Source organism: Mya arenaria, chromosome 9, assembly GCF_026914265.1.
Source record: "Mya arenaria isolate MELC-2E11 chromosome 9, ASM2691426v1".
Taxonomy (NCBI): domain Eukaryota; kingdom Metazoa; phylum Mollusca; class Bivalvia; order Myida; family Myidae; genus Mya; species Mya arenaria.
In genome coordinates, this window is record NC_069130.1 from 32,089,915 (window position 1) to 32,117,490 (window position 27,576).

At 37.0% G+C, this 27,576-nt stretch overlaps 1 protein-coding gene across 3 annotated transcripts in view; it reads left to right on the forward strand.

The window, feature by feature from the left end:
• The first annotated feature begins 2,622 nt into the window (after positions 1 to 2,622).
• LOC128203587 (echinoderm microtubule-associated protein-like 1) overlaps positions 2,623 to 27,576 on the forward strand; it is a 68,112-nt gene continuing 43,158 nt past the window's right edge. For 2 of the 3 annotated variants that reach the window (XM_052905072.1, XM_052905073.1), the window contains exon 1: positions 21,085 to 23,579. In XM_052905072.1, the coding sequence (XP_052761032.1) occupies positions 21,306 to 23,579 (2,274 nt within the window). In that variant the 5' untranslated portion in view covers positions 21,085 to 21,305. Of the gene's footprint in view, positions 2,755 to 6,338; positions 7,398 to 21,084; positions 23,580 to 27,576 lie in introns of those variants that run through there. The other variant, XM_052905074.1, reaches the window with a different exon arrangement.

The following is a 27,576-nucleotide window of genomic DNA, read 5'->3' on the forward strand; positions in this document are numbered from 1 at the left end:
TATGCACAAATTATCACTCTGAAGCGTTTTTCAATTCTTTTCCAAAAAAGTCGATCGAGCACTTCAGCGGCCTAGCGGCCTAGAGGCGTGAAGTTAGCGGCCTGGCGGCCTGGCGGCCTAGCGGCCTAAAATGGTTTCCTATTTCAAAGCATGTATACATGCATTTTCTTCTTAAACAATGACATATTAACTGTTTGAATGCACAAATTAACACTTTGAAGCTATTAGCGATAATCAACATATTTTTTTTCAAAAGAGTCGATAAAGCAGTCAGCTATTTTAAAGCATTAAACATGCATGTTCTTCTAAAACAATGATATATTTATTGTTTTTATGCACAAATTATCACTCTGAACCGTTTTTCAACTTTTTAAAAAAAGTCGATCAATCACTTCAGCGGCCTAGCGGCGTGAAGTTAGCGGCCTAGCGGCCTAGCGGCCTGGCGGCCTAAAATGCTTTCCTATTTCAAAACATGTATACATGCATTTTCTTCTAAAAAAATGACATGTTAACTGTTTTTATGCACAGACTATCACTCTGAGGCTATTATCAACATATTTTTGAGAAGGATAGGCAAGTTCACATGCTTTGAAAAGCTGACTGTTCGACTTTTTTAAAAAAAGGTTGATAATCGCCTCAGAGTGATAGTGTGTGCTTAAAACAGTTAATATATCATTGTTTTAGAAGAATAGGCATGTTTAATGCTTTGAATTAGCTGACTGCTTAATCGACTTTTTTGGAAAAAAATATGTTGATTATCGCTAATAGCTTCAAAGTGTTAATTTGTGCATAAAAACAGTTAATATGTCATTGTTTAAGAAGAAAATGCATGTATACATGCTTTGAAATAGGATTCAATTTAGGCCGCTAGGCCACTAATTTCACGCCGCTATGTTGCTAGGTCGCTGAAGTGCTTGATCGACTTTTTTGAAAAAAAGTTGTAAAACGCTTCAGATTGATAATTTGTGCATATAAACAGTAAATATATCATTGATTAAGAAGATCAGGCATGTTAAATGCTTTGAAATAGCTGACTGCTCAATCGACTTTTTTGGAAAAAAATATGTTGATTATCGCTAATTGCTTCAAAGTGTTAATTTGTGCATTCAAACAGTTAATATGTCATTGTTTTAGAAGAAAATGCATGTGTACAGGCTTTGAAATAGGAAACCATTTTAGGCCGCTAGGCCGCTAGGCCGCCAGGTCGCTAACTTTACGCCGCTAGGCCGCTAGGCCGCTGAAGTGCTCGATCGACTTTTTTGGAGAAAAAAAATGAAAACGCTTCAGAGTGATAATTTGTGCATAAAACCGTAAATACATCATTGTTTTAGAAGAACAGGCATGTTTAATGCTTTGAATTAGCTGACTGCTTTATCGACGTTTTTGGAGAGAAAAAACAGTTGATAATCGCTTCAATGTGTTAATTTGTGCATAAAAACAGTTAATTGTCATTGTTTTAGAAGAAAATGCATGTATACATGCTTTGAAATAGGATTCAATTTAGGCCGCTAGGCCGCTAACTTCACGCCGCTATGCCGCTAGGTCGCTGAAGTGTTTGATCGACTTTTTTTGAAAAAACGTTGAAAAACGCTTCAGAGTGATAATTTGTGTATAAAACAGTTAATTTAAAATTGTTTTAGAATAAAAGGTAAAGAAAAATATTCTGAATATATAACAATTAAAGGCCGCTATGTAACTATATGAATAAAAAACCTTGATTTATCATTGCTTTAAAAAAACGCATTAACAATTGCTTGGAAATAGAAAAAAATAATAAGGCCGCTAGGCCGCTAGGCCGCTAGGCCGCCAACTTCACGCCGCTAGACCGCTAGGCCGCCAGGCCGCTAACTTCACGCCGCTAGGCCGCTAACTTCACGCCGCTAGGCCGCTAGGCCGCTAGGCCGCTAACTTCACGTACATATCATATACTTACAAAATATAATGTTGACCATTAATATCTGTTATTTCTGTCGTTTGATTAAGATTTAACTGTAATTACTATTTTATCATTTAAAGGGATTGGAATATGGATTTGAACATCCAATACCACAAATGTTAAAAGAAATTCATTGTATTCGCTATAAAAGAACAACACCACTTTAAATAGAATATACTCGATTGTGTTAAATGGACAGGTCCCTGAATAACACAAATGTTACAACTTACATGTTTGATTTATTTGAGGTAATTCTATAATTTAGGCGTTGATATTTCATTCTTACCAACTGTCTCCACACCTTTACTTTACATGCTCGATAGTGGCTAGCGATTGACAGTGAATTTAATCTATTGAAAATTGTTTGTCGATGCAAATATATCCTTATGCTGTACATTTCAATTTCTACTTGTAAAAAGATGTTTTACATATCAAGTCAATAAAATCTCTTATATTCAATCAGTCTAATTCGATTTATTTAGAGCGATTTCAACTTGTCTAATCGTCATTTCGGTTTATGCAAATACGTTGAATTGAAAATAAAATTTGATTTCAACAAGTTTTTGCATTGAATCATCAATGAATGATGTTCGATGCTTCTTTATTGAATATGGCTTGCTTTTGTAAGTCTAAAGAAATCATTGACAATGACAAAATAGTTATTCACTGCTGTATGAAAATTCTATCTTTGCTAAAAATTGATTTAGAAATCTTTGTCAGAGTTTCTGTATTAAATATCAGATTACGTTCACATCTATTCATAATGCATGTTATTTTTAATAAAACGATAATATTGGATACATGTATGCCCGGAAATTGTGAGTATTTCAAAACATTAATTAAAATAAAGATATCAAACTTGGATATCCTATTTACATTGTTATTTATATTTATTCATTCTGTATTGATGTTGTAAAAACTTTCTATATTTTAAACCGGGAACCAAATCCAAGATTTGTTCTTTGCTTGATAATGTCTTATATTTCATGAGTTAAGTAGATTCCATATCTGGATATATATAACAGTTAAACAAAATGGCGTTTTGAATTTGAAGTAAAATAAACTATTCTGTCTTATTGAATTAATATTAAATGGCATGAAGTAATACCTTTAAAAAACTTACATATTCAGTTTGTTTTGTTTCTAAGATTACCATATGTCGCAACTTTTCATACAACTCAACTCAACTTAACTCAAAATAATTGCAATGATACCAAATGACATTTGTGGCAGTTCGGCGCACCTACCTTTAATATAAGGACAATAAATACCAGGGTTGTCAAAGTCAATTCAACAAATGCATTTAGGAACCAGTTGTATTTACTCCGGTATTGATTGCTAATTTTTACATATTCTCTCCAACCATTGGGTGTTCTTATATTTGATTAACGCTGTTTTCAATCCATTCATCAATACAAACAAAACATACCATTACTGGCAAAAGGTCGTCAGAACAAAAGCAAAGCCTGATGAGAGCCCTTTCGGTATGAGTGTACTTTGACTTCTATTTCATTACTAGAATAGACAATGTTGGAATACTCTCACAGTCAGGTACGCTGTACTATATAACCCATCCGCTGTGTACTTATTGATGAAATACTCTCACGGTCAGGTACGCTGTACTATATAACCCATCCGCTGTGTACTTATTGATGAAATACTCTCACGGTCGGGTACGCTGTACTATATTAACCATCCGCTGTGTACTTATTGATGAAATACTCTCACGGTCGGGTACGCTGTACTATATTAACCATCCGCTGTGTACTTATTGATGAAATACTCTCACGGTCGGGTACGCTGTACTATATTAACCATCCGCTGTGTACTTATTGTTGGAATACACTCACGGTCAGGTACGCTGTACTATATTAACCATCCGCTGTGTACTTATTGATGAAATACTCTCACGGTCGGGTACGCTGTACTATATTAACCATCCGCTGTGTACTTATTGATGAAATACTCTCACGGTCAGGTACGCTGTACTATATTAACCATCCGCTGTGTACTTATTGATGAAATACTCTCACGGTCGGGTACGCTGTACTATATTAACCATCCGCTGTGTACTTATTGATCAAATACTCTCACGGTCGGGTACGCTGTACTATATTAACCATCCGCTGTGTACTTATTGATCAAATACTCTCACGGCCAGGTACGCTGTACTATATTCACCATCCGCTGTGTACTTATTGATGGAATACTCTCACGGTCGGGTACGCTGTACTATATTAACCATCCGCTGTGTACTTATTGTTGGAATACTCTCACGGTCGGGTACGCTGTACTATATTAACCATCCGCTGTGTACTTATTGTTGGAATACTCTCACGGTCGGGTACGCTGTACTATATTAACCATCCGCTGTGTACTTATTGATGAAATACTCTCACGGTCAGGTACGCTGTACTATATAACCCATCCGCTGTGTACTTATTGATGAAATACTCTCACGGTCGGGTACGCTGTACTATATTAACCATCCGCTGTGTACTTATTGATGAAATACTCTCACGGTCGGGTACGCTGTACTATATTAACCATCCGCTGTGTACTTATTGATGAAATACTCTCACGGTCGGGTACGCTGTACTATATTAACCATCCGCTGTGTACTTATTGTTGGAATACACTCACGGTCAGGTACGCTGTACTATATTAACCATCCGCTGTGTACTTATTGATGAAATACTCTCACGGTCAGGTACGCTGTACTATATTAACCATCCGCTGTGTACTTATTGATGAAATACTCTCACGGTCAGGTACGCTGTACTATATTAACCATCCGCTGTGTACTTATTGATGGAATACTCTCACGGTCGGGTACGCTGTACTATATTAACCATCCGCTGTGTACTTATTGATGGAATACTCTCACGGTCGGGTACGCTGTACTATATTAACCATCCGCTGTGTACTTATTGATGGAATACTCTCACGGTCGGGTACGCTGTACTATATTAACCATCCGCTGTGTACTTATTGTTGGAATACTCTCACGGTCGGGTACGCTGTACTATATTAACCATCCGCTGTGTACTTATTGTTGGCATACTCTCACGGTCAGGTACGCTGTACTATATTAACCATCCGCTGTGTACTTATTGTTGGAATACACTCACGGTCAGGTACGCTGTACTATATTAACCATCCGCTGTGTACTTATTGATGCAATACACTCACGGTCAGGTACGCTGTTCTATATTAACCATCCGCTGTGTACTTATTGATGGAATACTCTCACGGTCGGGTACGCTGTACTATATTAACCATCCGCTGTGTACTTATTGTTGGAATACACTCACGGTCAGGTACGCTGTACTATATTAACCATCCGCTGTGTACTTATTGATGGAATACTCTCACGGTCAGGTACGCTGTTTTACATTAACCATCCGCTGTGTACTTATTGTTGGAATACTCTCACGGTCAGGTACGCTGTACTATATTAACCATCCGCTGTGTACTTATTGTTGGAATACTCTCACGGTCAGGTACGCTGTACTATATTAACCATCCGCTGTGTACTTATTGTTGGCATACTCTCACGGTCAGGTACGCTGTACTATATTAACCATCCGCTGTGTACTTATTGTTGAAATACTCTCACGGTCAGGTACGCTGTACTATATTAACCATCCGCTGTGTACTTATTGTTGGCATACTCTCACGGTCAGGTACGCTGTACTATATTAACCATCCGCTGTGTACTTATTGATGCCCATGCAACGAAATACAAGCTACTTAACACATCACGTACATCACTATTATGAATGTATTACATGTTATTAAAGCTTCATTTAATGCAATTTTAAACATGTACATGAATGCAATTTCAAATATCTACATGAATGCAATTTCAAATATCTACATGAATGCAACATCAAATATGAATATGATTACATAAGGACATTTTTTTAAATTAAAGTCTATAGTAGTAGTTATCTATATCAAGGCGAAGGGAAATGGTTGGAAGGGAGAAGGTTTCTTAAGCCAAACACATGCTGTAACCTATTTGTCCAGCATTATCTCAGGTTCCACACTGATTTCCGCTTTTAAGTCTCCCGTCGAGACTCAAGACTGATGCTCTTTGAAACTCAGAACATGCGTTGTCCAATTTGGCCATGCTATCAATTTTAGTATATTTCCACCAAATACACCTACACTGGAAAGATAAATATGTTGCGCAAACATCTTTTCATAAATGCATGTTTCAACACTCCCTGTCGGTATGACTTCGTCATGACTATGATGCATATAAAATGCTAATGTATTCATGATAATCACGATTTTGCGCATGTTTGATGCCAACAGGTTTGGTATCTAATTATACAGAAGACATTGACCGTAATTATTAATCTGTATTATTAATGTATATTTGTAATGTTTGCAGCTGGCGTTTGTCAGGCGCACGATGAGCTACACAGAAATTTACCGGAAGCAGGTGAAGGACGACCGTGGTAACGACTTTCGGGAACACCATCCACCCGCCCGGAACAGGGAGGACGTCCACGTTAGGCGACAGAGGTACAACATTTCGGAGACTGGGGACAGCTTTTTAAAGGGCTACGGAAATGACGTCGATTTCGTGACGCCAACGTCAGACATTCAAACTCTTATTAGTGCCAAACGTACACACGTACCAACAATTTCCGACACGAATGTGAATGGCTCCATCCGAACTATTGACACACCGACCGATCCTTCCAAACTTTCAACTGCCGACAGAAAGAAACTATTGCTGAAGAGAATTTCTCAACTTGAAGAAACAGATCAGTACATAGATAACTTACAAACAGAAATGGCTGCAACTGCAAGGCAAAACTCGCAATCAGGCCACGCCTCGTCTGTCAACAGCGTGCATCGCACCCCTTCTCCAAGATATGACATGAAAGCAGGCTTAAGTGACCGCACTCTATTAAATAGTCCAAACAATTTCAGACCCGCTTCGCAAATAAGAGTACGAAGTAGGGAAAACAGACTTGATACCGAACGCCATCTCAGGGCTCCAAACGATCTCGGAAATACGCTATCAGAAACTTACACAGTGTCTTCCAAACCTCCGGTGTATAAAACCTCGTCGATACCGGGAAATGACATTATTAACGGTGACTATACGAACTACAGATACCTAACGGATATAAAAACACGGAATGTTCAAAATATTCGGAAAGTTGACAGGAAGTATAGAACGTCTATTCTGAATAAAGCTGAGAAACTGCTTAATGAACGCAAAAGACGACAGTTGCCTTCCACAGGAGAAGAAAGTCAACGAACGTTACAAAGACGCTTGTCTAGAAATAGAACGTATACCAAACGTCCCCTGTCCCGCTCCCCCATCAGTGATTCAGACATAGTCGAGGTACCTGAGACGCTTGATAGCGCACCGTCTTCCGCCATTTTGCCACGGAGATGGAAGTCGAGAAGATCGGACATACCGTCCGCTGCTCAGGTATTTTATCAATTTCATTTTTCAAAATACTTGCGGGGTCGGGGGGGGGGGGGTCGATGTATAATGATTTGAGTGTATGATTACAATTGGTGAATGACTTGTGTTTGTATCCGTATGTCATTTCAGGAAGATAAGTAGATCCAAAAATTTGGCGATGCTGGAAAGTCTTATCTTGCCCGCGGGAAAAGACAAGTACCCATATGAAACTCCCTAATTATAGTTATAACACAATTACCTCTCTTGTTGAAGATCGTCGTCTGTAGCATTATGAAAACCTTGTCTTATAGCAACATTAAATCCAAATTAATTATTTCTTGTTTCAAATGGCACCATAAAAAGGTGTTGCGCTTCATTCAAAGAACGATTTGACTATTTACATAATCTGAATTACTGCGCGCATACCAACCAAGGATTATCACACATTTATACGCACATTGTTTTCTCTACTCACAAAAGAGTTCCATCGAGAAATACATATTTACTTTATTTTGTTTAACTGAGGTGGGAGAAAAAGCATCTACCATAGCCGCTCGTGTAAGATAGGTCCATCCCAACCCTCGCGCAGGGTGTTCTGTAGAAACTCGGTAAACGTCGTTTCCGCAAAACACCGTACGCTCGGGTCGGGATGAACCTATCTTACACTCTCGGCCATGGAAGATACTTATAATCTTACACTCTCGGCCATGCAGATACTTATAATCTGAAAAACTTACAATTGCAATCTGTGATAAATGTGACTCAGTTGTAAAAAAAAATACTTCTATGTTAAAATCTCCTACAGTGCTTGAGCTGTGAGGAATGTGATTTCATACCTCGGTCACAAATGTCCCAGGAGCTGTGGCATATATGCTCGAAATGCTACATCCCATTGTAACGCCTATGTTATTGCACATTATAAGGTCTATGTAATAGCCTATTTTATTTATAATCTTCCTGTACTTAACTAGGCACTATCCTTTCCAGTTCCTAGTCGGTCCAATAATTCTCATTTGACTTATGTTTTATACATGCATGGACTGGTGTTCAAATGTAAATACACCGTCTGTTTTCTTCTGTTCCGTCTGTAGCAACAGTCAATGTCAGTTAAATGGTGTGGTTTTTTCGATACAAAGTACATTATTACTTATATGAATTCTATATCGGAATGTATTTTTATTGCGTTCTTTCGTCAATACAGCGTTGTTTGATGTTTATACACGTTCACAATTGATAGTGTTTGTCATAGGCAACACTTTGTGTGAAATCGAGCTTTCCAACTGTAATTAACTTTCTATCAATAGCACGCCTAATAAGTATCTACAATTTCTAAGAATGATTCTCGGTAACAGGAAATGTTGGATTAATCGATCATGAAGCCAATAATGGGACGATGTTCTAGGGGTTAATTACAATAAAACATAGTGTGTGCACTGTGAGCTGTATTCTATGGTCCACTATCAACTCAATAGCTCGTCCTCGTTCCATCGCTGAACACGGCGTGATTTCATGTGTGTCTATGTTAGCGAGTTTTAATGCTAAAGATGACATTTATATTGCCGCCCTGTACACTAAAGTTTCCACACAGTCTGTAGAAGAACATTTCAAATCGTGACATGGTTAGACATACACAGCGACTGCTGTATTGCTTCAAGGGGATGTTGGATTGATTTGAAGAAATATTTACTTAGTACAAGCTCGTTTGGAAGATCCAGTTTAGCAATATATTTCATGAACATATATTATATGTATATGTGTAGAATAATAATTGACATACAATTTCCTAAAAACATTTGTATTTTTTGAACAGGCTGAGCGTATTTAAATGTTTAGTTTCAACAATAGATGAAATTGTAGATCATTCAACGTTCTTGCTATATAAAGTACATTAAATTTGGTCGTTGCCTGGTTAAAAATATGCAAGCAATTTTGGCACTTTGGTATTTGCATCTTGTGCGTATTTTCATGTAGTGTATGTATGTGAGCACTCACTGGTTGGAATAATGAAATCACATGAAATTCGTCATCTGAGGAAGAAGGCGCTTAAACGTATTAACCGGAGACAAACCGTAAAGGTAAGGTTGTTTGTAATACACAGATGTATCTGAATGTTGTGAAGTATTGGTATGTTCATTATGATCGTGATTTCTCATTGTTTAAACGACAAGGGGTTAAATTGATTATTTAATATTACGTAGCTCTCTTTACGATTCCTCACAGAAGCTCACGTTAGTTACTTCCCATTTCAGCTTTATTTACGTTACTCCACATCAGTTTCATTTACGTTACTCCACATCAGTTCCATTTACGTTACTCCACATCAGTTCCATTTACGTTACTCTACATCAGTTCCATTTACGTTACTCCATATCAGTTCCATTTACGTTACTCCACATCAGTTCCGTTTACGTTACTCCACATCAGTTCCGTTTACGTTACTCTACATAAATTCCATTTACGTTTCTCCACATCAGTTCCATTTACGTTACTCCACATCAGCTCCATTTACGTTACCCCAGATCAGTTCCATTTACGTTACTCCACATCAGTTCCATTTACGTTACTCCACATCAGTCCCATAAACGTTACTCTACATCAGTTCCATTAACGTTACTCCACATCTTTTTTGCGAGATTCCACAGAAATTCTTCTAACGTTTCTCCATTTCAGCTCTATTTCCGTTACTCCAAAGCTCTATTTACGTAAATCCACAGCAATTCTTTTTACGTAACTCTAAATCAATTCTATTTACGTTACTCCACAACAGTTTTATTCACATTACTCCATAAAAAACAATTCAGATTGCTCCAACGCAACTCTTTTAACTGTACATCAATTATTTTAACGTTACTCTACAGTAGCTCTTATCACGTTACTCTTCAGCATTTTTTTTCTCGTTACTCCACAGCAATTCTATTTACGTTACTCCACAGCAATTCTATTAACGTTACTCCTCAGCAGCTCTTTTCACGTTACTCCACACCAATTTACGTAACCGCACATTATTATTTTTTACGTTACTTTACTGCAATTTGATTTACATTATTTGACAGCAATTATATTTACGTTAGACCAAAGCAACTCCATTTTAAATTATTCAAAAGCAAACCCATTTACGTTATTCCACTTCATCGCTATTTAAGATACTCCGCAATAACTCCACTAAAATATCGATTTATGCATTTACACTTCTCAAAAACAAATATATTAGCGCTATTTAGGATACACCACAGTAACTTCACGTTATACCTCATAGTAACTAATATTTATGCAACTCCACTGCATCTCTATATACGTTACTCCACAGTAGCTTTATTTATGTTACTCCACAGCAGCTCCACAGCAGCTCTATTTATGTTACTGCACTGCAGCTCTGTTAATGTAACTCCACAGCAGCTGTGTTTATGCAACCCAACAGCAGCTCCATTTATGTTACCGAACAGAAGCTCTTTTATGTTACTCCACAGCAGCTCTGTTTATGTTACTCCACAGCAGCTCTGTTTATGTATCCCCACAGCAGCTCCATTTATGTTACCCAACAGAAGCTCTTTTATGTTACTCCACAGCAGCTCTGTTTATGTTACTCCACAGCAGCTCTGTTTATGTTACTCCACAGTTGCTCTGTTTATGTTTCTCCATAGTAGCAATATTTATGTTACTCCACGGCAGCCCTTTTTGTGTTACTGCATAGCGGCTCTGTTACTGTAACTCAACAGCAGCTCTGTTTGTGTTACTCCACAGCAGCTCAATTTATTTTAGCGAACAGCAGCTCTAGATGTTAATGCACAGCAGCTCTGTTTATGTTATTCCAAAGCAACTCTGTTTATGTTACTCTACAGCAGCTCTATTTATGTAACTCTGCAGCAGCTCCATTTATGTAACTCTACAGCAGCTCTTTATGTTACTGCACAGCAGCTCTGTTTATGTTATTCCACAGCAACTCTGTTTATGTTACTCTACAGCAGCTCTATTTATGTAACTCTGCAGCAGCTCCATTTATGTAACTCTACAGCAGCTCAATTTATGTAACTCCACAGCAGCTCTATTTATGTTACCCCCATATCTCTATTTATTTTACTCCATGGCAGCTCTTTTGATGTTACTCCATAGCATCTCTATTTATGTTACTCCACAGTAGCTTTATTAATGTTATTCCACAGCAGCTCTTTTTATGTTACTCCACATCAATTAAATTTACCTCAATCCACAGCCATTCTATTTACATTTGCTCCACAGCAGTTCTAGTTTCGTTACTCCACAGCAATTCTACTTATGCTATTCCACATTAATTTAATTTACGTTACTCTAGCCGAATTATATTTATGTTCCTCCGCAGCAATTCTGTTTATGTTATTCCACATTAGTTGTATTCAGGTTACTCTAGCGAAATTATATTTATGTTCCTCCACAATAATTAAATTATTGTTAGTCCACGGCAACACTATTTTTCTTTCTTCACATCACCTACAATTACCATTTTTTACATTAAAATATATCAATTTTAATCCACAGCAATTGTATTTACGCTACTCCAAAAACCTCTACGTTACTCTACTCTGGCTATATATTCGCTACCCGAAATCACCTAGATTAACGTTAACCCTAATTACCCACACTTACCGCACACTACCAACACTAACTGTACCCAGCACCACCTACATTTATGCTAACCCAGAACGCATACACTTAATTACCTACACTTACGTTACCACAAATCACATTTACTAAATATATAAAAAATCGCAAACACTCACCGACCGCACATCACTAACACTTACGTTACCGCAAATTACCTACACTACCGTTACCACCAATTACCTACACTTACGTTACCAACATCATTTTCACTTACGTTACTTCACCTACCAAAACCTACGTCAGCCCACATCACCTACACCTTTGTCACCACATATCACCTACACTTTCGTTACCGTACATCACCTACATCTACGTTCTCTTAAATAGGCTACACTTACGATATGCCATATTAAGTACACATACGTTAACCTACATCACCTGTACGTACGTTACCCAACATCAGCTGCACTTACGTTACCCCAACCGTTTACATTTTCGTACCCCACATCACCAACACCTACATTATCCTCCATGGCTTACACGTACGTTAACCCGAATCACCTACACATACGTTACCGAACGTCTCCTACACCTTCGTTGCCCCACCTAACTTACACTAACGTTACCCCACACCGCCTACACTTACGTTACCCCAAACCGCCTACACTTACGTTAAGCCACACCGCCTATACCTACTTTACCCTAATCACCTACACTTACGTTACCCAAAACCGCCTAAACTTACGTAACCCAAAACCGCCTTCATTAACGTTACCCAAAACCACCTACACTTACGTTACCCAAAACCGCCTACAATAACGTTACCCCTGTAGCACCCTAACACCAAACCGCGTTCTATACACTAAGCCGTACAATCTTATATCAATCTGTTCAAGTCAAAACAACCACGTCCGATGAAACAAAGTTTATTGTTAGCCATTATTTATATGTCAATTATTTGTTCAACTACACGAGAGCAAGCTGACTCTCAAATATTATCTAGGTAGACTATCAGATGCCTAACCAGAAGCAGAGTTCCTATCGAATTCCAAAAATGAGCTTTTATACTTCCGAATTGGCCCCAATAGTAGTTGACCATTGAGAAGTGTTTCCTAATTCCCCCTTAATTGTTTAACGAAATCATGTGATACATTTAATCTCACGTGACAATATCAAAGTATTTTACTGGTTATCGGCACAAAAAGGATCTTGTCAATCAATAGTTTTAGTGACGTAAATATTAACTAGACCAAACACCCTTTAATATGATTTTAGTAAACAAGGTAATTAAACTTATTTCTGGACAGTACTTAAAATAGCCATTAGCGGTTGCTCTTAGCCGTAGCCGATTGATCTCCGATGGTACTAAGTAACGTATGAATTTAGCCAAAGGCAGGTCCTTTGATAAGTATTATTCAAGTCTTAGGGCCATTTAAGCTAAAACGATTGAATGTTCCATCTATTCTCAAAATATCTAATCGACAACTGCCGGTAACGGTGATGAAGCTCCAATGAAAATAAACGATATGACATTTTGACCACTTAGTAGCTAAAGATAGGAATGATGAACTAAACAGGGATGAATTAATATTGGCGGGGGCCATTGTTTTACACACCAAATCGCCAACACTTACGTTACCATACACTGCCTACACTTACGTTACCACACATCACCTACATTAACGTTACCCTGACCGCTGACACTTACGTTACCCCACATCATCAACACCCACGTCACCCTACATGGCTTACACTCAGATAACTCCACACCGCCCACACCTACGTTACCATACATGGCCTACACTCACATTACCCCACACCGCCCACACTTACGTTACCCCAAATCACCAGCTCAAACGTCACCCTACATGCCTACACTCACGTAACCCTACAACGCTTACGTTACCCTACATCACCGACGCTTTAGTTACCCAACATCACTAGAACCTACGTTACCCAACATGCCCTTCACTAACATTACCATACACCGCTTAAACTTACGTTACCCTACATCATCTACGCTTAAATTACCGAACATTACCAGCTCCTACGTTACCCTACATCACCTACACTTATGTTACCCTACATCACCAGCTCAAACATTACCGAACATGACCTACACTTACGTAACCTATATGGCCGACACTTACGTTACCCCATATCACCAGCACATACGTTACCCCACATCTTCAGCACATACGTTACCCTGCACGGTCGACACTTACGTTACCCCACATCACCAGCACATACGTTAACTACATCACCAGCACATACGTTACCCTCTATGACCTACACTTACGGTACCCCAAATCACCAGCAATTACGCTACCCTACATCACTAGCACATTAGTTACCCTACATGGCCACCACTTACGTTACCCCACACCGCCATCGCTTAAATTACCCAAGATCACCAACATCTACGTTACCCTACATTACCTACTTTTACGTTACCTAACCGCTTATGCTTAAATTACCCAACATCACTGACACCTACGTTACACTACATGACCTACACTTACGTTACCCAACACCATTTACGTTAAAATTACCCTAAATAACCAGCACATACGTTACCCCACATCATCAGCACAAACGTTACCCTACATCACCACCACATGCGCTAACCTGCAAATCCTACACTTACGTTTCCCTACATAGCCTACATGTAGGTTACCCCACATCATCAACACCTACGTTACTCTGCATGGCCTACAATTACATTACCACACATCGTCAACACCTACATTGCCGTAATTGGCCTACATTTACATTAGCACATATCACCAACACCTACGTTACCGTAATTGGCCTACACTTACATTACCGTACATTACCAACACCAACGTTACCGTACATGGCATACAATAACATTACCACACATAACCAACACCTACGTTACCGTGCATGGCCTACACTTACTTTACCGTATACCGCCCACACCTACGTTGCCGTACATGGCCTACACTTATATTACCACACATCACCAACACCTACGTTACCGTATATGGCCTACACTTACGTTACCGTATACCGCCCACACCTACGTTGCCGTACATGGCCTACCCTTATGTTACCGTATATCACAAACACCTACGTTACCGTACATGGCATACACTTACGTTACCGTACATCACAAACACCTACGTTGCAGTACATGGCCTACACTTGCGTTACCGTACATCACCAACACCTACGTTACCGTACATGGCGTACACTTACGTTACCGTACACCACCAACACCTACGCTACCCTTGATGACCCACACGTACGTTACCCCAGATCAACTACCCTTGCTTTAGATCTCCTCTGAGCACAACGCCCCTACGCTGCGCTTCTTACCAGGGCCGACACTCAAAAATTTGATTCGCGAGCATCTTTTGACATAAAGCTTTTTTTTTTACTTTTTATGGTACGAACAATATATACTTCTGATTACGACTTCACTTTGATCAACTGTTTTGAAGTCATTTTAAAAAGATTTTTAATGGTTCAAGTTATTGCAATGGAGCGTGAAGTCATCAATGATAGTAAAGTACATTTTCCGAAATAAGGACATTCATATTGAATATTCTATACAATGAGGTATTTCAACGGTCTGTGGACCGTTTTCAATATCAACCCAATATCAGATAAAGTTAAGTTACACGGTCTCTAAACGCCAGCTCCACCACTTCACGCATGCAAACATAACTGTTATGTATAGTACCTATGCCGGAACACAACAAAACTGATATGCACTTCTTAAAAAGGAAAAATGCACATATTTATAAAAGTGGTGGCGCTGTTGCCCTAGTGATGGCGCTGTCGAGTAATGGTGGTGCTATCGAGTATGTTTCGCGCTTGAAGTAATATAAAAAGTTAACGCTTTTGGAATGAATACAAAAGTTGCTATGTTTATCATTCATTGAACATTATGCTGGTTATGCATACTACTTGCGGAAACAAAACTCTTCGCGAACTACCTTAACCTTACTGAAAACTATTTCGAAAACAAACGCGGTGATCCCATATAATGTTGGGATCAATTACAAGGGTATTTATATGTTTGAAATTCTTTAATTTATATTGATATAAAGTTTGGCTGTAGTATTTTGGGTAAAAGTGTTTTATTTTATTTCCTTACACAACAAACACTTTCCAATTATACCACAATAATATTGGGTCACAAGGCATCAACATTTCTCGTGATTGTACATCGAGTACCTTAAGTTTAGTAAGCATTTCTACCGTTCCAATCTTGAAATTTGATTATGAATTGTTATTTTCGCTCAATAAAATATGTTAAAACATAGTTTAGTAGGCATGTTCTCCCACCCCAGATAAGCATATGCAAATATGGCCATGCGGGGAATCCTTATCTTGCTCACGGGCAAAGATAAAAAAGAATCTTTAAGGAACTATTTTTTCACTGCGCACAAAAGAGTACCAGCGTAATAAATACATTATACTATATTATGTTTAACTGAGGTGGGAAAAAAGCATCTACCATGGCCGTTCATGTCGGACAGGCTCATCCCAACACCCACTCAGTAAACCTCGTTTCCTCCAAAAAATACACTCGGGTTGTGATGGACCTACCTTGAACTCTCGGCCATGGAAGATGCTTATATGCCTTAGAAAATAGGCACAATACATGTCAAGACATTACCATGTGGAATTGCGATATGAATTATTTGAAAAATAAGCATATTATTTTTTATTTCATTTTGTTCGGCCCTCAGACTTTATTACCGTATCGTAAAATCTCGTAAGACCTAATTTTTTACTTAAATGTTGAAAAAAATTCATGCGCCGGGGTTTCAAAATTGGATATAGAGTGTGTTGCAGTTCAAAATAGTGCGAATTAAAAGACCACTTTATTTAACTACGTCCATTATATTGCAACGTTAGTTTGAATTTGAAAACAAGCCGAAGAATCTTAAAACGTTCCTCAACAAAGTGTTTGGATTTGAATTGTATGTGTAAACAGAATTTCAAAGAAAAAAAAGTCACGCTATCGTGCATACAGCCCTTCAACACTTTCATCGCTTTACGTTTTGGTTAGTCGACCACGCTTTCCAACAACTTTGACTGCACGAATACAATGTATATTTAAGGGGTGACGATTATTATAGAAGCATATACGATAACTTTGAATATAATAATATGTGTAGATCTAGTTCATAATGAATAGTAATTGGGTTGTCCTGGTAGTTTCCAGTGTTTTATTCGAATGAGGGGCACTCCTCAAAAAGGTGTATGTTTTCACTTTGTGCATAAGCTAAACGTTCAAACTGCACAAGTTGGCGATATAGGGATTAAAGGCAACGGACGTATGGGGGAACCGAATATTTCCTGGGCCTTGTAATTTACATTTTTTTCAAGTGCATGGTCCGCAATGCAGTTGTAGATGTGCAAATATACAGACTGTTGCCATTATTAGATTTGCACTGGAATGTAAATATTAAACGATATCGAATAGTCGTTTTCCATGAACTTTCAGAATTAAGCAAACAAAATTGGGTTTTATCAGCTTACTCATCAATCAAAAGTTGTTCCCGTGTTTCAAATACATAAATTAGTGTATTAACAAGTTTTAAAATCAAAGTTAAAAATAACAAGTCCTAATTTATTTTGAAGGAAAACGTTTAATTGAATAGCATAATATTCTCTGCGGATGACATATGATATAAACTTCTCCTTTGCATGAACTACAATAGACACAAAGGATTCTGAATTAATTATAAATAGGGAGGTGATTTTTATTTCGCTTTATATCGATTAATGGTTAAAAGCAAATATTAAATCACGGTACATTTCAATAACAATAATCAAACAGGACAACAAGATTGCGGATGGAAGTCAGATCGACAAAGAGATGTTTGTTCGCTAACAAAATGAACAAAGCTGTAAAAGAATTTCGGCATCGCTGAATAGGCAATGGAAAGAAATAGACCCAACTATTTTGTACTCAATCATTTTTAGTGTCATAATTCAAATGGTTTCTGGTAGTGTGTTTGTAGACTTGTATTAGCGACTAAATCCCTTTTAACTGTTCAACATGTGAATCAATATGGATGCACGTTCATAGTTTGGAATTGGTGTTATTTTTAAGACGAGTGAAATGTCTATTTTAAATTATTGTCAATATCCAGAAAGTGCCGGGCGATCTAAGAACGGTGTTTCATCTATTGTATTTGAGTTGTTAAGATGTGCATGTCCTCTTGGAATAAGTATATATAACGGAAACGTTTTTATTTAAACTTAATTTGGTGATGTGGTGAAATATCGGTAGGAACTTAATGATCTTAATGCATGTGTAAACACTGCATATTGTCGACACATGAACCTAAGAAAATGGAGTAACACTAGGACGTTTCAACATTTTATTTCTACATCTGATATCTCAAGAAGGTCATTAAGTAATCGGCGAAGCTTTTTCCACATATAATTGTAAATGAAGCCGTCAGGTTGTCATGGTAACCTTATAGCATTAGCTCTAAGAATGTCAGTGTCAATTATGTCACGTTAGGTATTTCATAAGATTTATCAACGTGACATACGATTCCGATAATTGCGTTTAATTTACATCTGTTTTATTCAAGATGCGCGAATATAAAAAGGATTACATTATTAGATAGTGTGTGCCAGTGATCAATGAGGAGGTACAGTCTGTGCTGGATTTATCAAATAAGTGCACCGTTCAGCCTATTTGTTTGTTCTTTCCCACAAAATTCTTGCGCAAAAAACTACCATCGTGTGATTAATGAATAGTTCCAGAAGCATCAAAGTCAGTTCTCACGCGAGTTTAAAACACACGCCAACAAAAGTATTGCCGCTTATTTTGATACATTCGCTTTAATTCCCACAGAGACACATCTAGGGACTTTCAAAATGCTTCTGTGTTCTTATTTCAGAGTGGTTTGTTCACTGTATGGCGTCCGTCCTTACCTAGAAATGTTGGTTGAAACGTGTTAAATATTGCATTTTTGATAATTTTCATATCCAGTAAAGGCTTGAATAGGTAATATTTAAGAAGCATTAACGAACACTTTGTAATTAAACCTATTCCATGTAAAACGGTTTTATGTAAATAGTAGGATTTCATATCAATATCATATTATATCTACAAGGTTCATAAAAATACGTAGACGCTGTACATTCGCTATATAATAGAGGTTTACATTGTATTTCAGCATAACACATATATCGTTGGGTTTTTTCTATTAATGTGCAAAAGTCCATTCAGTTACATTGATTTTGCTTTAAGTAGCGATATATATTAAAAAATGGGTGATGTAGAGCAAGGCGGCTCTACTCGATGTAAATGACGTCACATTCGTGCAAACAAGACAAGTGTTCGGCTTTTAAATTAATTCTAATTTCCATTAATCTTCTAAATTCAGATTATCTTCGTCTTAACACCATAACCATTGCAAAGTTACATCAATCGTGCAGTTCCTTTTTTAAAGAGCATATTTGCATATTATTAAAGTACGCAGAGATGATATTAATCGTTCTCAAGATTAATCGTTCTAAGCATTGATCGTTCTCAACATTGATCGTTCTCAACATTGATCGTTCTCAACATGAATCGTTCTCAACATTGATCGTTCCCAACAGTTATCGTTCTCAACATTGATTGTTCTCAACATTGATCGTTCTCAACATTAATCGTTCTCCACATTAATCGTTCTCAACATTGATCGTTCTCAACATTGATCATTCTCAGCATTGATCGTTCTCAACATTAATAGTTCTCAACATTAATCGTTCTCATCATTAATCGTTCTCAACATTGATCGTTCTCAACTTTAATCGTTCTCAACATTAATCGTTCTCAACATTGATCGTTCTCAACTTTAATCGTTCTCAACATTAATCGTTCTCAACATTGATCGTTCTCAACATTAATCGTTCTCAACATTAATCGTTCTCAACATAAATCGTTCATTGACTTATATTAAAGTACGCAGAGATAATATTAATCGTTTTCAACATTAATCGTTCTCAACATTGATTGTTCTCAACATTAATCGTTCTCAACATTGATCGTTTTCAACATTAATCGTTTTCAACATTGATTGTTCTCAACATTGATTGTTCTCAACATTATTCGTTCTAAACATTGATCGTTCTCAACATTAATTGTTCTCAGCATTAATCGTTCTCAACATTGATCGTTCTCAACATTAATCGTTCTCAACATTGATCGTTCTCAACTTTAATCGTTCTTAACATTAATCGTTCTCAACATTGATCGTTCTCAACATTAATCGTTCTCAACTTTAATCGTTCTCAACATTAATCGTTCTCAACATTGATCGTTCTCAACATAAATCGTTCACAACATTTAACGTTCACAACATAATTCGTTCACAAGATTGAACGTTCACAACATTATACGTTTACCACATTTAGCATTTAACACATTTATCGCCGTCTCAGGTTGATGTAGTGCATTTTAGACACCGGCTTTCAAAAGTTTAAGTAAAAGGAACATGTACAGAGCATTTCCGACTTATATCGATTGGGTTAAATTATGAACATTTGTGCAGTTTTAATAACATGGTTTGATGGCATATGTCAAGTGTAAACATCAGAAAAAGCATCTTATCACAGATCAAGCCTGCAAACCTGATTAGTAAGTTATGATACAAAAGCAATGATATGAACACTTGCACGCGAATCAGCCGAATGACAAGACAATTTTTACAGATCAATTGTTATAATATGATAAGACTTGAGTTTGTACATTTTATGATAAACCGACCATTAAAACGCTCCTCGGTTTCACTGGTGCAGAGTTTATCATTTCATATTGCTTTTTAATACTTAAATTATAAATCAAAATCAATTTAACACCGTGATTACAAATAACCAATCAAGTATTGAGTAGGAGCTGATAAAAGAACACCACTAACAGGGTATATTGATGGGTACAGGAAAGCTTTTAATTTTGAAAAAAGGTAGACTTTCAAAATGCACAAAAAAACTTCAAGTCAATTCCGTTGATCAGGGTGTTTGCTAAGCTAAATGGAATGCACGATTTTTATTTGAGCGCGAAAACGACAATTTCTGGATATAATAAGACAGTTTAGTCTGTAAAGAACGATTTAATAAGATTTATAAACTGTTTGCAGCTGTCGAGTTGTGCACAAAATATCAATATATTTGACAAGTAACAAAAACTGTGACATATAATTAACACATTTCCGGTTTTCACTAAGAATACTACTACTATTTACACTAAAGTGATCCGAGGGTGCTCTCATCCTATTTATGGACAGAGAGATATCCATTTCCAACTGTTCACAAGACATAAGAGGATTATGCCAATCAGAAAAGATGCATTAAGGTTTATTTGTGACAATGGCTAAGACAAAATCGAAGATTCCCATCAAGCGACCTCTTTCCGAGGATGAACGTTCTCTACGGCCCGACAACCTGAGTGTCGACAGACAGATATACAGCAGTAGGTCATTTAGGAGTAGGCAAAACGACGACGATCGACGTAATGAATCTTTAGAAATAGTTAGTGTTAAAAGTGGTTACAGTGCAAACGATGAGAACGTTGATTTAACTGGTCAAAGCCAAAAAGGATTAAAAGTTCGTCGACAGACTGTTACTATAAAGGACGCTCGTGGTAATTTGTTGAAACGACGACAGAGCTATAAGTTGTCGTACGACCCAAATAGACCAGGTGGGAATGAGTATGAAATTGAAGCGGCAAGTGTAGGTCAAACAGCTAATAATAATCAAAACACTGTTAATGACATCTTAACGGATGTGTCTAACAAAGTTCAGATTCAAGTAGAAAATGAGACTGACACAGTCGTTATAAAAAGAGAAAATGATGACCGAGAGTTTAGAAGAACTACTACAAACACAACCATATCGTCTATCTTATTTACACCCAAAAGGACGAACCCAGCTAGAGCTTTGGCAAATGATGTTCAAAGGAGAGCTAACAATAGTAATACAGCTACATACAGTGGAAGTGCTACAAATGCCACGGCGGACGATGTAAATGATAACAGAGTGCTCGGCGAAACATACCCATTGACCAAATCAACTATAGACAGATCTTTACTTCCTACTCCAAAGTCTACCACAAACGTTTCAATTAGATCTCAGAGATCGCCAAAAGAAAGCCGCCATTCTAAAAGGAGTCCAATACTACGGACACGTGTTCAAAGTAAGTTAGATGGTTCTGATTCCGATAATGACAAGAAATTGGCATTATCAACTAAAATATCAAAAGAGGATACGAACAACAGTCTACCACCGCCAAATTTTAAAGCCAGTTTGTTTAACAGAGTTAGGAAACTGTCTACTCCGAGAAAGTCCCCTAAATTTAAACCTGTTACCTTACATGACGTCCAACGAAGCGACACGTTATCGTCTGAAAACTTGAAAGACAAACAAACAAGTGAAAACGATCATCGTAGATTATCAAAAGCAACTTCGGTTACAGTTAAAACAGAAAACACTTTTGTAAAAGAACCCGCAACAACACATTTAACACGATTTGAAAGATTGAAATCGAGCCAGAGTGTCAGGAGCCATTACGACAAGACAGAAAGAGTGGATGCTGGAACGATGAATGGAGATGGTTTGGGAGCTAGCAAAATTGGAGAGAGCCGGTACGAACACGTTGAAGACAATAATAACATTCTAAGTCTAAAACCTAAGAGGCATAAAAGAACATTGAATGGGATTGGAAATGCTTCGACTCCTAAAAATGGCAGTATCATTGGTGCTAACACTGACAGTCGTATTCCTAAGGCTAAAGATAGAAGTGTTGCAAAGGTTCTAGATGTACAAAAAGGTCTTACACATTCCTCATCGTTTATGAAGGTTGACGACAAAATCGACATTTATTCTGAAAGTGACAAGAAAGTCATGCTGAAACACGCTCAATACATCAGTGATGATCTCAAAATTATGAAATCAAAACTGAAGGACAATGATTTCATTGTTCAGCATTTGAATGCCAAGACTAAACGACAATTACAAAAGAATGCTGTACTCAGGAGTTTTAAGATAAATAAAAACAAGCATAATATTTCATCAAACCAAACAGTTCATAGCGCATATAGTACGCCAAAGCAGCGTAAATTCACAAATAAACTGGAAAACAAACGTCTGAGTCAAATCAGCGTTGAACGTAAACTTTCTCCAAAGCCGTTACGGAAAACACGATATGAAAACGTTAACGTCTGGAAAGTTCAGCCCAAAATACACCACTATGATCCACATAAAAATAAACATTCCAAAAAGGAAGCCTTTACAAGAAGTAAAATATCAAACAACATATTTGAATCTCGCACTAACAACGTGGCATCATGGGTATTAGATTCTGTAAAGGAATCAAGACTGTCATCTACAATGGATGCTAAACTAACAATAAACAAACCAGCACCAGTACGAGCGAAGAAACAAAAGCGGAAAAGACTTTTACATGAAAAAGAACGCGTAATTGATATAGATCTTGAATCAAAGAGTTCCAAGGGGACGAACCCGAATCTGATCAGCGCGGGGATGTACCTGCCGATCACAAAGAGGAAGTTAAAGAGAAAACCAATGAGGCTGAAAAACAACAGACGGCTGTACACACAAGTAGGAAAGGTTAAAGGATATGAGGTAGGCATTTAATTTTCATTTCGTGTTTATTGATTAATGAAATAACCATTGTGTTGATGTTGTATTCGTATGACACGGTACAAAATATGATGAACTACAGAATCTCTACGAAATAATAAAAAAACGTGTTAAAAGAACAACAACAAATTACAATAAATCCTTTCAAAAGTCAAAATTTATTAAATTTCTAAAAATTCCAGTTGAACTGGTTAAGCGTAATTTCTGTCATTTGATTGTTTGTGTGTTACCAAACTGCCTGTAAAGTAATGGACTTTTAATTGCAATGGAGTACTATAATGTGCTGGTCCTTGTGGCATTATAAATGATAGTCGTATTGCCTAGAACTGTAAATGAATACGGCAATGTAGTGATGCAGATGGTTAAAGGACATGCACGTATTCCAACATCAGTTTGCCCTCTTTGCAGTATCTCTATGCAACAGAAGTGCTATAATATATTAACGAGATGCGAGGAACTGTTTACAGGAAACAGCAATACACTTAATGAAGCAGCAGTCTGCTGTATCAATAAACGATATTTTATTGATACTACACTGTCATGCGTCTCAGAGAAAGTATGAAAAATAATCGCCTTATACTGTTTTTGTTGCCTTATATTGAGTATTATTTTGGAATGACTGTGATGTATGAAACGATTTATAAGAAAGTGCATTCCGCTTAGAGGAATGATAATGAATCGATTACTGGGTCTGTCGACAGTACGCACATGCATAGCAAGGCTCAAACCCCTGGCTTAAAAAAGTGTTTTAGTTACGCCATGTTTTTGGCTGAAATACAACAAAGTTGGAAATGGCTCCGGTGCGCTCTTGTTACGTTTCAATGTAATGTGCAAATTTAAAAAAAAAAAATGTTAGTAACAAGGTAAAGCAGCAGGTGAAAATTTCAGATAAACTAGCAATCCTTCATATGGCCGATTGTTATCCTATTGGAAATATGTAATATCATTTCTCGATTTTATTTATTATTTTAAAGTGTTGTGAAACAGAAGTGGAAATTTAGAAAAAAGATAATTTCACAAAATGTGTTTAGACGTCATTACCAATTCATCTGGCATATTTATAGAATTGTATTTACTTTAAAAAATGATTCCATTGACGTCTTAAAGTTGCCCCGGACACTTAATATCGAGAAGGCGAGAATTCTCAGTCTCGAAGAAGTCATTGTTTATTTAAATATCTGATAAGTTGAGCACAACAACTAACCCAAGGTGTGGAACATCAACATGGTTACCAGTATCTTAAATCAATTACCCGTGTATCTTTCTGAATAATTGATGAAGTAATATCAAAGCCTCCAAATACACCGCTAAGTCAGTAAATCCTCGTTGTGTATGCCATTAAGCAGTGTGTGGTGTATGTGTTGCAATTTAAAACGTCCAGAATCCAATAAGAGTTGATTACTTTGAGAACAACTGGAAGCGTATTGTGTTATAACACATCAAGTGTTTGGATACTGCGTACATTGTTACATTCATAGTATTTTATTAGTTGTCGTTTATTTACACTGGAATTTTAATGACATTGTTTCATCTTTAAAGTAAATGTTCGTCGTCAATAGATCATCAATGGATATCAAATAAATTAATAATTGTGTTTAGTTTAGCGATTTGTTAACGCGGTACGATTTCAGAAATATTTCATTATGCTCGTATCCACGCCCGGTTAGTTAGTAATGAAAATCATACAATATTAATATTTCTATTGTCGCACGAAAATGACGTCGCGGTTTCATATTCAATCCATGTACGGAGGAATTGTATTTTTCTCCCACGGGTTCAGGTCTTGAATTATAGATGTAGCGTTCGACACAGGGGGGTATTGTTATTACTTCACTATAACAACCATTTAGCCCATCATTTTATGACTGGCGTTCTTTAGCATGCGGAGATATTCAAATGAACAATACAAGCACATGTATATAAACTTATACTTATATATGTGGGTTTGATGGTATCATTGTTAACGAACCAATAGAAATCGGAGTTTAACAGGTTATTTTGAATCGAGATTAGATATGAAAGATATATAATATGGCATCAAAAGGTCAGTTGAATGGAGACAGAAGCAGGCGTAAAAACACTGAAGATGTTAAGCGTGGGAGTTTGAAGACATCAAATATGGAAAGGGACACACTTAAACGTGAAGATAACAAAGAAAATACGGCTGAAGAAATGGATATCGACGAAAATGCTGATGATACGAAAACTGGTAAGCCCGATTTAGATGAAAAACATAAAGAAAATGAAAACGCTGAAGAAAATGAAAGGGAAAATGCCGATCAGAATACTAAACTAAGAAGAGGAAGTTATTCTGTTACTAAAAAGGGAAACACGTTCAATGCAAATGATAAGCAAAATGAAAAAATGAAATCGCGCAATAACATTTCAAATAGCAGAACGAGAGACGCTAAACCGTTAACGAAAGCAGGGATATTCAAGAAGCAACAATCCAGGCAGTCAATTAACAAACCTGTCACCAAGTTAAATAAAGGTAGTATGGACAATAATATAAACGGACATAAACAAGACTCGACAAATCAAGATGCAATTCAAGAGAAAGAGAACGCACAAGAGAGCCCTAAGTTTAGAGATGATCGGAATGATTTCCAGACTGCCTCTGTTGACCAGTTCAACGACGATTTTGAACGATATAATATGGGGACGGGCACAAATGAATGGGCCGATACTGAGGACGTAAGTTATAAACTCACTTGAACACAAATATGTAGGAAATGGCAGGTGTATCATATTTGCCATTATTTACTCGAATGATGTACCAACCCTCAGTTGTTGTGAAGTGTTAGACAGCATCAACGTGTAACATTTGATAATATTATAAGATATGTTAGCTGTCATAAAATACAGTTAATCTCTGATTCTTATACGTACAATGTTTATATTTAACAATGCAACTTAATTCCTGAGATTTTACATATGAGTTTAACGGCTCTTCATGGTATTATTCTTGCTGTTTTCTTTAGGGTGTCCTTTTTCATATACAGGATGGGGACAATTGGTTCTTATTTTCTTTTTTTCAGAAAGGATATTATGATAATTTTAATGTTGGTTACATGGATGTAAGAATTCTGCACTACGTACACTATTTTACATTGTTTTCTTTATATATTACTTTCTGTATGTAATCTTTAATATGTTAACACTAAAGGACAACTACTACAGAGCGACATAATTATTACATTACAACTACTTTAAAGCCACATTAGCTGTTAAGCGCAATAAATCATATCAGGACAATTGTTACCTACATAGTGCCTGCATCTTTATAGTTTAAATACATCATCAAAACATCAGAATTTGATCGAAGTCTGTTTCAATGACGCACGTTTACATGTTGGAGGACATTCACAAGACGACAACTATTAAAAACATACAATGAATTCAAGTCCAAGTACATCTTTAAACGTAGGGATATCACTTGACTAGTATTAAAAATATGTCCATTTAATAGTAAAATAGTTAAAAATAGTTACATAGGGTGGCTAGCGGTCAAACATGACCTGCCCATCAGACTTCCACAGCTGATGACTTGCACACCATTGTTTTATATTTGTTTATGTTATCTTATTAGCAGCAATATGTTTTTAATAAAGTGTTTGATCGTATTTAATTAAAAATATATCCCGAGGTTTTTTGTATGATGTTTAAATGAAAGCAACGGTAATTTAACATATAAGTTGAGGCTTTAGTTTATCCTGTCTCTTTCAATCTTTATATTATTGAGTATTTTTAAAACTCCGAGTTTCAAATAAAGACCAAACGTAAACGGGTTCGATTCCCGCCTTGCGCGCATTTGAGTTTGGTTGGTGGTCACCAAGCCGGACAAGATGGTTTTCTCCGGGTTCTCCGGTTTTCCACACAACACAAGACCACACTCTCGCGTAAAATTGTGCCAACGAGAGTGATTAATATAATGTTATAATAACTTGTTTCACAATCGTTGTAAAAGTAAATATGTTTA